This window comes from Coptis chinensis, chromosome 7, assembly GCF_015680905.1.
Source record: "Coptis chinensis isolate HL-2020 chromosome 7, ASM1568090v1, whole genome shotgun sequence".
In the NCBI taxonomy this organism is placed as follows: Eukaryota; Viridiplantae; Streptophyta; class Magnoliopsida; order Ranunculales; family Ranunculaceae; genus Coptis; species Coptis chinensis.
Genome location: NC_141462.1, coordinates 77,635,403 through 77,649,821, shown reverse-complemented (window position 1 = coordinate 77,649,821; position 14,419 = coordinate 77,635,403). Strand labels below are relative to the sequence as shown.

The 14,419-nt window shown below is 37.4% G+C and overlaps 1 protein-coding gene across 1 annotated transcript; it reads left to right on the top strand.

Annotated features, from left to right (window-relative positions):
• The first annotated feature begins 12,727 nt into the window (after positions 1-12,727).
• Positions 12,728-13,572, top strand: LOC147489046 (uncharacterized). The gene is made up of 3 exons (XM_086574554.1): positions 12,728-12,866; positions 13,116-13,427; positions 13,481-13,572. Exons 1-3 carry the CDS (start codon positions 12,728-12,730, stop codon positions 13,570-13,572), a joined length of 543 nt encoding a protein of 180 aa, XP_086430680.1.
• Positions 13,573-14,419: the final 847 nt, after the last annotated feature.

The following is a 14,419-nucleotide window of genomic DNA, read 5'->3' as shown; positions in this document are numbered from 1 at the left end:
CTTTGCCCTTGCTGAAATTGTGGAGGATTTCCTTGACGATAGGAATTGTAGTTAGCGGGTGGTCGTACAGGAACGTTGTTGCCACCTGAAGGAGCTTGTTGTTAGACAGGGGGTGCCCAAACTAAATTCGGATGTTGTCGCCAAGGTGCATTAGGGATGTTGAAAGCACAAGCCTCTTCAGAAGGTTGGGGAGGACACTCGTACACCAAAGGACAATAAGAATCGGCGTGCTCAGGACTTAAGCAAAGAGGGCATGGGGAAGCGTTGGCAGCCATGACCTGTTTTGGGTTTTTGTTCATTTACTTGTATCGAAAGAGCATCGACCTTTTTGTTTAGGGACTCGATTAGAGTTTTAATTCGGATCGGGTTTGACCTCGAACATAGACGTAACTTTGGTAGGAGTGTCTTTAGAAGATCTAGAAGAATCGTGTTTCCCCAATGGGTGCTTCGTGAGGCCTGTTTCTCAAGAAAAGTGTATGCTTCAAGAAGCGCCCTTGTCCATGAAAACAACCGCCGCTCATGATATCTAATGTTTCCTTTTGATGGTCGAGAGACCATTAAAGAATGAACGGACTAATACAAATGTGTTGAGTTGATGATGGGGACATTCGAAGTAGATCGATAAATCTGCTCCCACGCTTCCGAAAAGGATTCACAGGGGTCTTTGGGCGAAAAGAATTGAATCTTTTGAAGCATTTCGTAGTTTTCTTCTGAGTATAGAACTTTATCATGAATGCTTGAACAAGTTTGGCCCATGTGTCAATGGATTGGGGCGCTTGTCCGCGAGCCCAAACCGAAGCTTTATCGGCTAAGGTGAAGGGAAACAACCTAAGCAAGACTTGTTCGTTAGTAACGGTCGGATGGCGGAAAGTGGTGACTACTTGTTGCATCCGGACGAAGATGATTGTACGGTTTTCATGGTCTAAACCATGGTAAACAGGTAACAAACCGAAAATGTTTGGCGGAATCTGAAAAATCACCTACAATCGCGATCGAGTTTAATGCGAGAAGCGGTCCCTTCCCCGTAAGGCAAGATAGAAATCGAAGGGGTTTCTCGACTGTGAGATTTTCTCCAGCCATAATTAAAGGAGATAATGGAAACGGAGATGTTTGACGAGGTTGATTTACGAAAGATGAACTATGCCTAGGAGATAACATAAACAGTTGTTTCTTATATTTTTGACGATGATATGTAAGTTCTAATTCCTTATGTTTGCCAGACCCTAGTCTTATACAAATATAAAATTTAATTTAGTGCTCATAAGGAACGAATAATGACTGGAGGTTTTAGAAGTTAAGAAGGAGGGAGTTGAAGCACGTCTTCCTGAGTTGTTGCTAACTCGAGCAGGGAAGCTAGGATAACGTGTGAATATTCTAGCAGCCAGGTCACCTGAGAGAATTGAGGGAGGTTGTTCGTGCTAGCATGTTCCTTAATTAGGCAACCTTAATTTTTTTTTTTCCAAGTTTCCTAGGCACTGATGGAATAGGATGATGATTTATGATGGTGTATTATGCGGGGTGTTATTAAGATGATTTAGATGAAATTTTTAATTACTATGATTTTTTATTTTTTATTTTTTTATTTTTTTGGTTTTTTTATTTTTTTTTAATTTACGTAATTAGTGTATTATGGAGCCGTGATTACGAAATATGCAATTAAAAACGATAGATGCCAAAATAGAAACTAACTAACATATACTAGTTTACGAGAAAAGTCTACCCATGCAAATCTATATTACTTATAACGTGCAACTATTTGTTTGTAAGTTATATGTGAGCTAGGGGATGTCGAGAACGAACTCATGCAATTGAATACCGTTAATGCGTGAATTGATGTAACATACACATACAAAAATATTCTAAGCAGGTGGTTTTGACGCTCTGCGATATATCAAAATATATTGAATCATATTAATTGTGTTACGTGAATATGTGATGACGAACCACCTTTACATGCACGCGAGTTCTCATGCCAACATACAAATATACGAGGTAAAACAGGTTATAGCAAATAATATCATCGACAAAGTTTGAGGAGTTTAAGAGTTTGAAACCTGGCGTCCCGCGATTCATCGTATAGCGATCGACTACTCCCGAGCTTATGCTTACTAGTAAAACAGGACCAAAGAGCCCAAAAGAGTACTGAAAAGGAAAGTGGCCTGTACCTGAAAACCGGAGTGTTGATACTCCAGGTTAGTCTCGCGTGCTACTAATTCAGTCTCGTCCGACTCTTTTTTTGTCTGTTCAAGATTTCTTCAAATTCTACGAGTACTTAGATCGCTAATGAAAATAAACAAACTTGGTTCACAGATATTTGTTAGTAGAAAAAGTTGAGGTAAACTATTCCGTAACTCGTTAATATTGTAACAGAAATGAAAATTAAAAAGATGAGGAGGTAAGGGAGGGGGTTTTTATGGATGTATTCCAGTTATTACGTTAAGTCCAGAGTCCTTCGGCGTGCAGTGGCACCATTTGATAAACGCTATTTTATGCGAACGTTTATTTGGTTTTCAGTTACTTATTTTCTTAAGTCCGAGGTCCACAGTCCAAAGTCCAAAGTCCGAAGTCCAAAGACCCAAGTCCAAGTCCAAATTCCAACGTCCGTATAGTCGTACGTTTTAGTCAAGTTACCTTACTCACGTGGGATTGGTAGGATAGGTCGAGTAAGGGATCGTCCAAACCTTAGGGCTCGGATAGGTTCACAACTGGAATTACAACTTTTAGTGAGTAGGATTTTTAGGTTTTTTTTAGTTGGTTTTAATTAAATTAACGGTAATGTAAATTACTACGGCGATTAAATGTAGGTAAACAAAATTAGAGAAACAGGGAGAGAGTTAATCATGCTCATGCAAGAATCATTTTTCAACAGTTTTTATTACCAAATCACTACATCTCTAGTTCGCTCCCGCTTTGAGACGGCGTCGAGTATTGATCCCTAGTGCATGCCCACATCTCTAGGTCGCATTTCACTAGCATAAGGAGTTTCAATAATACCTCATCTACGGTATATTATTTCAGCTCCTAGCTCGATTTCACATCACCGGACGAATTGGAGAGTCATCGACACCAGAGAGTCTTGAGACATTTTGGAGCTACGATCTGTCCCGGAGCATCGCTGATCCAACTTTGTACAGCCTCGATCATTTTGGGACCGGATGTTAATTCTATGCCTAATTCCTAAGTAGTGATTCTAGAATATTAACAAGTCAATCCGGATTTTCACACGAGCAACATAACCCTCCCCCTTGGGGGGGGGGGATTAGCTCATCATCATAGAAGGAATAATAAAACTTGTTGTATACATTAAGTAAATAAATGCAGGACAGAAATTAAACTAGAAAAGAAATGAATGTTATTAAGGGTAAAATAACTTACAGTATTTAAGCTGCTGAAATGGAAATGGCGGAATGTAAGTACTGAAGAAAAAAAACTAAGCGTAGCTAAAGCATTAATATGCTGAAGGGGTAATAATGAAGGTGACCCCCTCATATATATAGGCTGGAGACTGAAGACCCATTTAATTTGATGTTGTTTGTTTGCTAATTGAGTCGTTCAAAACTTTGAAAATCAAAGTTTTGTTTTTTACCTATTTTGTTTTGTCTTTTTGCTGATTAAATGTTTTGTTTGTTAGCTCATTTCAATTCAAACCACCTGGTTTGAATTGGTACGTGTCTTCTTTCTTGCCAGGTGGTATCAAATTGAAACCATCATTTGCCACATGTCTATGTTGACTCATCATGCCTTCTGGGCCCGCAGAGTGTGTCCAGTGGCGGTGCCGATTTTGGCGTTTTTACGACTTTTTGTCCTTGCGCAGAGTTCGTCGCCCGGGTCGCTATGGCAGCTTCACTAGCCAACGTCGGCATCTAGATTTATCCGATTTGAGCTTCGGAAGTTTCCTGCTTCTTTATATGTGGGCCCGTTCTGCACTGGTTTTGTTCTTTTGGAAACTTCGGCTTTAGTCAGGCTTTGTTGGGCTTCACGGGAGTCGAGTGGGAATTCCAAATATTCCCGTATTCCTGTACTTGGCAGCTTCACTAGCCAACGTCGGCATCTAGATTTGTCCGATTTGAGCTTCGGAAGTTTGTTGCTTCTTTATATGTGGACCCGTTCTGCACTGGTTTTGTTCTTTTGGAAACTTCGGCTTTAGTCAGGCTTTGTTGGGCTTCACGGGGGTCGAGTGGGAAACTTCAATTATTCCCGTATTCCCGTACTTTGATGCATGTTTTATCACTATATTTATTTTAATTGCGGAATCCTGCAAAAGTACGAAAATATAATTATTACATGATTATTAAACACATAATCGACCAAAATGCTATATCTCTCGGGGTTTAATATTACAGTTTTGGGTGCTTATCACATACTCACATGAATAGACACTCAATTCTACTAAACTGTTGAGCTCATGAAAGAGCTTCAACAAGTATACTAAAAAAAAGTGTGACATATTTTGAGTACGCTATACTTTTATAACTATCAAAATCATACATAATATGTTGAGATTTGTGGGCTTGATATAATAATACACACTAGCAGCAAGTTCTTACTAACAACTAATTTAATTTTTTTTCTTTTCCTCTATTATTATTACTATAACAATTAACACACCTAAAATTGTATTCGTGCACCTTCAAAACCTAGGTATTTGTTTTTTGGAAATAGCAGTGTAGCCAAGCAGTTTGGTGGGAAGAAGATGGAGAAAAAGACGAATTTGGTAAAGAAAGGAAGATGAATTTTTGCGGCTTAATGATCACATTATCTCGATCTCTCTTTTGGAATTGTTTCCATTTGTTAGATTCAGTTATCAAAATAAAGGATTTGTTACAGATTTGCTTGGTTTAGTTTCCAAAATAAAATATTTTGATTGCTATATTTTCGGTGACAAGGAAGAAAATAGTGTTATATGAGCCAATATCTAAGATCAATCCCAAAGAAGATCTAACGTAGAGTGTACCCACACAAGTTTCCTTGTGCAGTTAGCCTCTCTGAATCCAGACTCTTTATGTTATTAAAGTTGATTTTAAAAACATAATTATTATAATTATAAATGATTATGAAAATATAAGTAAACCATTTTCTTTCTTTTATTATCCTTATGGAAGAATATGAAATTATCGTAAGGTTATTGATCAACTCCCAAATGTGCGTTTTATTACCTTTACATTACTGTATTACAACCCTTCTTACGTATAATAAACAGACAACTCATAGTTTTTACTGTCTTTTGTAGGTTACATGCCATTTCATGCAACTTATCATAAAAGATGCATTTTAGCGTTAAAAGGAGCTTTATTAATGCTTCTTAAGAAGATTCAAGCTGCTATGAAAAAGTGCTGAAAAAGTCAAAGTCAAAGTCAAAGGTCAAGGACTCAAACCCCGATGACTTAAATTTATGTCCTTAACTCAGGAGACTGGAGATGGATGGCCTTGTCACAAAAGAAGCCTTGCTCAAACTCTATATTTTGTTCAAGAAGAAAGAGAAAAAGCAAAAGCATAAAGGAAAAAACAAAAGTAAAAAACAAAAGAGTGAGGTGTCTTAATTGTAAAGGGAGAGGGCAAATTAATTATTGTAAAAAATATGAGTATAAAAGCAAAAAATAGAGAGAGAAAGCATTATTATCCAATTTTTGGTTTGACAACCCAAAAATTGAGATAAATTTCATCATGCTTTCTTAGATAGATTTACATTATTGTATTTTATTTTCTTGTATTGTTATTTCTTTATTTCAATTTATCTTGTTTTCTTGTTTTATGTTCTTGTGTTCATTTCATTTCATTACATTCAATCTTGTTTTCAATACTTATTGTTTCCATTCTTTTCATTCCAAGCACTTGTCTCTACATTTTTGTCATTTAATATCAAGAACACAAGTTACACTCATTGATGTCATCAATGAGTGTAACTTGGTGATAAAGTCATCACATTTCCTTCTCATTCTTTCATGTTTCAATCCTACAACTTCATGTTTTCAATACTTTTAATCTTTCAATTAAAAATAGAAGAAAAAGATGAATAGGAAGAATTAAAAAGTTGTTGTTTTCACTCATCAATCATTCCTCCCATCTTAAGATTTAGGATAGAACTTCAAAATCATTCATCAACACTCACTCACCACTATAAAAACTATACTTTAATTATACATATTATAAAATAAAAATATATCACTTGGAATACATGTACAATTACTTCAATTTTAATAAACGAAATTAGTAATCCTGTTTTTTTTTTATTGATCAATTATCATGCTTTTACTAAAACATTTTGCATATCTTTTTTCTTTTTCTTTATTTTGTTTTTATTAAATGGATATTTGCTTGTTCATTATTTAAGCCATGAGAAAATAAACGCTCTTTTAAAGTGAAACTCTACATCACACAAGCATGATGCATGTGCGTATGCACATGTTTTTTTTTACTAACTCGTAAATAAACAAAAAGTATAGAGACAATTATACTTAGCTAAAAAGGTAAAAAAAATTTAATTGTTAAAAATACACATGGCCACACGCTGGGGCCCAAGTGTTTTAGGAAAAATTATGTTGAATCTAAATGACATAATTGTCCTAATTATTAATTAAATGGTGAACTAGTATTACCCCCCCACTAGATGAGCCAATTAGGATCCCACTAGATGGGAAATTAGGGTCTCCCCCCTAAATACACACAAAAAAATTTCGGTCAACCCACTTTGACTTTTTTGTGTATTTGTGTATCATCTAGTGGGGAACCTAATTTGGCTCATCTAGTTAACCCTTAATTAAATTTAGTTGAACATTTTTATTAGGGTTTTTGAAATTTAATCGATTGAGTAAAGGCAATTTCGTCCAAAAACAATGGTTTAATTTTACTATTGCGGGACTGTAGATAGAGATATTCGAAGTCCATGAAACCCCTTTCGGCATTTTCACTCACTTGTAGCTTCTAGCCAAATAGCTAGGGGGCTTCTAATTCCACAAGTCTCTAACGTAAGTCTTTGCGTGCTCTTAACATGACAACTTTTGAGTGGAGACATCACATTTTCAAAATTTATCAACAAATTGAAAAAAAAGTAGACATCACATTATGAGCTTCTCTTTTAATTACTGTTTGACATTGTTGTATGCATGCACTGACATATTGTTCCTCTACTACCATATTCCATGCTATGTCCAAGATATATGATAAGAATGACAACTTCTTATCCTCCCAACCCCATTGCGAAAAGATGTATTTTGTATTTTTTTTGGCAAGTACTTGAACCATACACAAATTAAGAAAACAAAACTCGTGGAAAATCTCATGGCTGTTCCATTTGAGAGGATATTATATGAGTAATGCAAGTTTGGTGAACAATCGGATTCTCCATTAATCGTCAACACATTGAATGTGTCATAAAAATATGTTTTGGAAAGCTAATTAATAGACAGGATAATACAAAAATATAAGTCCTCAAAGCAAACAACAAACCCAAATTTTCAAAAACTTCAATAAAAAATAGTACAAAGAGAATGGGTGGGAAAGAAAAGAAATTGAGGGGGGGAGAAGATGGGGGATTTCTCCTCTTGGTTTGAACTTCCAATTTGATTTAAAAAGTAGCGGAGCCATTTGATTCCCCCGGCAGTGGCGCCATTTGATTCATTGATTTTATGAGAGTTGGGTGTCTTTTCTTTTGAACAAGTTGGAAAATTGAAACTTTAAGAAGGAAAGAGATGTGAAAGGTTCAACTTCACCATTAAAGTTGAATCCTCTATTTAAAAAGATGTAACTTTTGATCCCTATAAGAGACTTTCTATCTCTATATTAGACTCAACTAATATGAAGGAAAAAAGAGAGATCTTTATCTCTAAATGATCATCTTAATCCTTAGTTTCTTTTCCATATTAGCTATTTTAGAGCTTAACATGGAGAAGAGATTTGTGAAAACCTTACACAAGAGCTACTTCCATTAAAATGGAGTTTTCTCCTCTAATTGACTTCATTAAACCCTCCCCAAGAGAAGAAGTTAGCCAATTCTCATTGGAACTACTCTTACACTAAGAATTAAAGACATGAAAACTAGATAAGATAAAATCTTTTATTAATGGTGACTAGCCATGATGGCTAGCCCCAAATTCTAACCCTAGATCTAAAATATAAGGATGGAATGTGAGTGCAGAATCTCCACATATCTTTTATATGTATGATGTTTATCAAAATACCCCTAACTACTTTACTTAATCATTAAGAAACCACTTGTAGCGCGTATTGTTATTGTAACACATATTGTAGCACTGTAATAATTAATTATGGTACTATTATTGTAACGCGTACTGTAGCATTAGTAATCATTATTGATGGTACTATTACTGTAGCGTGTACTGTAGCGTTAGTAATCATTACTGATAGTACTATTACTGTAGCGCATACTGTATCACTGTAATAGTTAAGGATGCATACTGTAGCTTTTCTAACCCTTGATGGCAGTTCTATAAATATTAAAGTTGCTGATATACATGCTATATAATGGTCTGTAACACTTTTTATGGTTTTTTGTACATTTAAAATATACTATATTGATTAATTACCAATGCCATGGTGTGTTATGTTGCATTCTCTAGCCAAGTTGACTTCTTTTATTAATAATGTAATATCATTGTTAGTTAAAGGTGTGGGTCTTTTATGTAATATTTTTTGAGGAATGATTATGTAACTAAGGTTGACGTTATATTTACGATTGCATTGATATGAAATAGTATGACAATGTCTTTGGATAAATTTGAGACATGTTTGAACATGGATTATTAGTTGAACTTTACGTAAACAAGTTAAAATGACACTTAGAAATTTTATGACGCAAAATCATAGCCCCTAGCTACCACAACTCTTGTGATAAATATGAAAGTTGTCTTTTAAAGATAACATGAATTTAAGGGAACTTGGAGCCCTTGTAGCCAAATGATGGCTTTGATTATCTCATCACCAATTCAGAACGAGACGCGCGATATGTTATGCATAGTAAAGGCTTACTCACATAATTTTGGTGTCTGTGTGGGGGTTACCTAGTATGCGACATCTCGTTTAGGGTAATTACGCATGTGAGTGGTTCCATTATGCGAGAGAGGCATGTGGATGTGCATGTTCGGCACAATTGAAGGGAGCGATTGTGGTAGATAGGACTAGGTATGACTTAGAAATGACGCGCTGCTAGGGACACTTGTTAATTAAACATTCTCGAAATGATCTTTTCCTCTTGCATAGTTATTAATCTAAGACTTACAAGTTACGTTTCATTTTATGATATTACAACTAAACGTTGTTTTGCATGAGAGTGGGTTAAACTAATTATTTTTGCAGAGATAACCCACTCTGTGATAGAGCATGTATAGAGATAAGTGTAGCATAAATTTTATTTATTATTAGCTAGAAGCTAAGGTGCCTTTATGAAGGAACTAACTACCTTAAGCTAATTAAGGCGCCTTGGTGGAGGAACTAACTGCCTTATTAATGTATGCATATTAAGTTGTTTTATTATTTTGGCTACTCATACCAGCATTGTTTATAATGCTGACCTTATTTGCATGTTTGCTAATCGGATGTGTTCTTATATGAACTTAGTCGATCAGCTTGGACATGGTTAGTTAACGTTGGAGAATGTGGCTTGTTGTTCGTGAGTTATGTTAGCATCTTCAATAAAATGTCATTCATTTTCCTTTGAGATGTAGTGGAATTCGTTGGAGACAGATGTTTTTGTTTATTTCAGAATTGTTAAGTGAGGAAGTTTGTAACTTAACTTTGATTGTGAATTTTCAAAATGATGAGATATTTGTTTTGAGTATTAATTAACTATTATTATATTCTTTGGTGTTATGATACATTAGGGAGTATACGCTAGTTTGAGTTTTGAGTTAGTTGTCACACCTCGGATATCGAGGAGTCAGATATTAATTATGTTATTTGATTTATCAAAATTTGGGGTGTGACAGTTTGGTATTAGAATGCTTGGTTAGCTTAGACTCGGGCGAGTCTAAGTGATCTTCGGATTTGTGGTTATGGATAAGTTGGAGTGATTTCGAGATCTTTTGACGTTTATAATGTTGTGTCAATCTCGTTTGAAGGTTATGGCTGGAGGAAACAATACCCGCCAAGGCAATGCCAATGGGAATGAGAATGTTGTTCAGGTAGATATGGCTGCAAGCTGTTCGGAATAATCAAGGGAACCAGAATGATCCATTTGCTAAACGTAATAAGGACTTTGCTAACTTGGGTGGTAAGAGGTTCACTGGAAACAATGGCCCTGTTGTAGTAGAGGCTTGGCTTCAGGCTTGCGAGATGATTTTCAAATGCATGGATCTGACGGAGGTTCAGGAGCAAAAATTGGCTACCCATCAGCTGGATGACACAGCATAGTTTTGGTGGTTGTCTATTCTTCCACATGTTACTGCTGATACAATGACTTGGACAGAGTTCAAGGAGAAGTTTGAGGCCCAGTTTGTTCCCCAGGCTTTGAAAGAACAGAAGGCAGAGGTGTTTCAAAGGCTGAGACAGACAAGTTCGATGACTATTGAACAGTATGTTACCCAGTTTGACGAGTTATCATGATCTGTTCCATACTTGGTAGACACCCCTGAGAAGAAGAATAAGAAATTCATCAAGGGACTAAACCATTACCTGTCGAGGTCATTATTTCCTTTCTACAAATACACATTTGACTGAGTGTTAGATCTTGCTTTGATGTACAAAGAGCATAACAAGATATTTCATGAAATTGGAGACAATGGTAGGGGAAAAGCTAGTGATTCTAGGCATTCTGGACCACATCATGGTCATGGTGGGGACAGGTTCAGGCACATGTCGTATGATCAGGGAAACAGGGGACCCCAGCAGATCCAACCAAGACCCCAGTAGGGCAATGGTTTCCAGAGACAGGGAAATCAGTATCATAACCGCCAGGGCGGGAATCAGTATCATAACAGGCATGGGAATGGTAACCAGAGGCAGGGCTACCAAGGTCAGTAACAGCATAACGAATAGTTTAGGCCTCAGATGGCACCTCTTCCAGCTCAGAGGATTATTGCCCCAATTTTTGGCAATTGTTTTACTTGTGGGCAACCAGAACATGGGGTTAGTGCATGCCCTAATGGATTCAGGACCAAGCAGGGGCGACAGGGATAAGCAACTCCAGCTCGTGCTTCGCAGCCCTTCTAGGATAAGAAAATGTGGCAGGTACTTTTGCTACACCTAATAATAGTCTTAGAGTTTTATTTGATACTGGTGCATCACATTCTTTCATTTCCCGTCAGCTTGTGGAAAGAGAAAAGATTAAAACTACCCCATTCCCTAAACCCTTACGTATTGAAACATAATTAGGAGGTTCAGTGACTCTGTATGATTACTGTAAGGACTTTGATATCTCTTTTATGGGTCATGAGTTTGTAGTAGACCATGTAGTTTTGGGTTTTGAAGGATTCCATTTCATTTTAGGAATGGATTAGTTAAGAACTATGCTACATTAGATTGTGATGCGAGGTCTGTTTCTTTTAGTAGTCCTGGGTTACCTCGTGCCACTTATGATTGTGGTACTCATGGAGATTATGTGATGTCTAGTTTCTTGTATTCGGTGGAAATACCGGAAAAGGACATTAGTACGGTAGAAGTGGTACAAGATTATGCAAACGTTTTTCAAGAGATCCCTAGACTGCTGCCTAAGCGAGAGGTAGAGTTCCGAATAGACTTGTTACCAGGGATAGCTCCCATTTCTAAGTTAGCGTACAGATTGGCGCCCAAGCAACTTGATAAAATGAAAGTTCAATTTGAGGAGTTGTTGCAGAAGGGGTGAGCCTTTGTTGTTTATGTTTGATTTTCTTTTTGTGTGTTATGTGCTTATTATTTGTTATTATGTTAGTTTATAAGTATAAACCTTTTAAGGTGCGTATGAACTAGGTTTATATGTCCGAGTAATTCACTATGGGTTGCACTCGCTATCTTCATGTCAAAGAAGGATGGTACTTTGAGGATGTGCATTGACTATAGGGAGCTGAACAAGGCAACTATCAAGAACAAGTACCCCTTGCCCAGGATAGATGACCTCCTAGATCAGTTGAAAGGGGCGGTGATATTCTCGCAGTTTGACTTGAGAATGGGGTATTATCAAATTGGTGTTGAAGAGCAGAGTATTGCTCTCACAGCTTTTCGTACTCGCTATGGGTTGTACGAGCTTCTTGTTATGCCATTTGGATTGACTAATGCACCTGCATTCTTTATGGACTTGATGAACCATGTATTTCGTATGTATCTGACATTCTCGTGTACTCCAAGAGTGTTGAGGAGCACAAGGAGTATCTACGGATAGTGTTACAGATTTTTAGAGAGCAGAAGTTATATGCAAAGTTCAGCAAGTTCCATTTTTGGGAGACAAAAGTTAGATTTCTTGGGCACGTGATATCGAGTAAGGGGATAGCAGTGGATCCTGAGAAGGTTGGAGTAGTTAGAGAGTGGAAGCAACCTACTAATGCCACTAAAGTGAATAGTTTCTTTGGATTGGCGAGATATTACAGGAGGTTCATAGAGAAGTTTTCTCTTACTGCTGCACCGTTGACACAGTTGACTCGAAAGAATATTAAGTTTTTGTGGAATGATGATTGTGAATGAGCATTCCGAGAACTGAAAGAGAGATTGATTGACTACATCGCCGATCTTAGTTATTCCCACTAGAGGCGGGAAGTAGGTGGTTTTTACTAATGTTAGCGGTACTATTTTGGGATGTGTTTTGATGCAAGACCAGAAGAAGGTGGTTTCTTCCGCATCTATTCAGTTGAAGCCTCATGAGAGGCGATATCCTACACATGATTTGGAGTTGGAGGCAATGGTATTTGCTTTGAAGTATGGCGACACTACCTATATGGGGAGAGGTTTGAGTTGTACACGGATCACAAGAGCTTGAAGTATTTGTACTCATAGAAAAAGTTGAACATGAGATAACAGAGGTGGATGGAGTATATTAGCAGTTATGACTTTGAGATTCTTTCTCATTCGGGTAAAGGGAATGTGGTAGCTGATGTTTTAAGTAAGCAACATAGTGTGATGGCTTCACTTATGGTGCAGGAGTGGAAGTCACTTGAGATTTTGGCTTCAGCAAATTTACATATATTTTGAGACAGGGACAATTAGAGCTTTTGTTGGTAGTTTGACAATCCAACTTTCTTTGATGAGCAAGGTTTTGAACCTACAACTTAGTGATCATTCTTTAGTACAACGCTTGGGTGACTTAGTGCTTGATCTTCTTGATGATTGCCCTACTACTTGGTTCGTGGATTCTGATGGTGCTTTGAGGTTCCGGGATAGACTATGTGTTCCAGATAATGTTAAATTGAAGAGAAAGATATTGGACGAGGGTCATATGTCTCGGTTCACTATTCATCCTGGGGGTACGAAGATGTATCATGACTTGAAGAGGACTTTCTGGTGGGAAGGTATGAAGAAGGATGTTGGAGAGTATGTGTCTCATTGTTTCACTTGTCAACAGGTGAAGGCAGAGCATCAAAGGCCTTGAGGTTTGTTACAGCCTTTGGAGATTCCCACATGGAAATGGGAACAAATCTCGATGGATTTCATTAATGGACTACCTAAGTCCCAACGGGGAAACGAGTCTATTTGGGTTATTGTAGATTGATTAACAAATTCTGCTCACTTTATTCTGATTGGAGTACATTAGAACACTGATAGCTTGGCAGAGAAGTACATTTGGGAGGTGGTGAGACTTCATGGATGGCGTACCAGTTTCCATTGCGTCTGGTAGAGATCCACTTTTTGAATCAGAGTTTTGGGATAGCTTCCAGCGTGCTATGGGCATGAAGCTAAACTTGAGTACGACATATCTCCCTCAGACGGACAGACAAACAGAGCGGGTGAATCAGATATTTGAGGGCATGTTGCAGGCATGTGTCCTTGATTTTGGAGGTAGTTGGGAGGAACACATTCCCTTGGTTGATTTTGCGTATAATAATAGTTTTCACTCTAGTATTGGCATGGCACCATTCGAGGCCCTTTACAGGAGGCCATGTAGATCACCAGCATGTTGGGCCAAGGTGGGTGATGATGTCTTACTTGGTCCGGACATTGTTAAGGAGACTGAAGAGAATGTTAGTGTGATACAAGAACGGATTAAGACTTCTCAGAGTCAACAGAAAAGCTACGCTAATCGGAAAGGGAAAGAAGTTGCATTTGAAGTTGGGGACTATGCATTTTTGAAGGTGTCCCCTATGCGTGGTGTGATGAGGTTTGGGAAAAAGGGCAAGCTGAGCCCTAGATTTATTGGACCGTTTAAGATTGTTGCTCACGTTGGTATTGTGGCATATCAGCTTGCTCTGCCATCTAATCTATCTTCTATATATGATGTTTTCCATATTTCCATGCTTCGAAAGTGTGTGAAATACCCGACACAGATTATTGAGCCTGGCGAGAT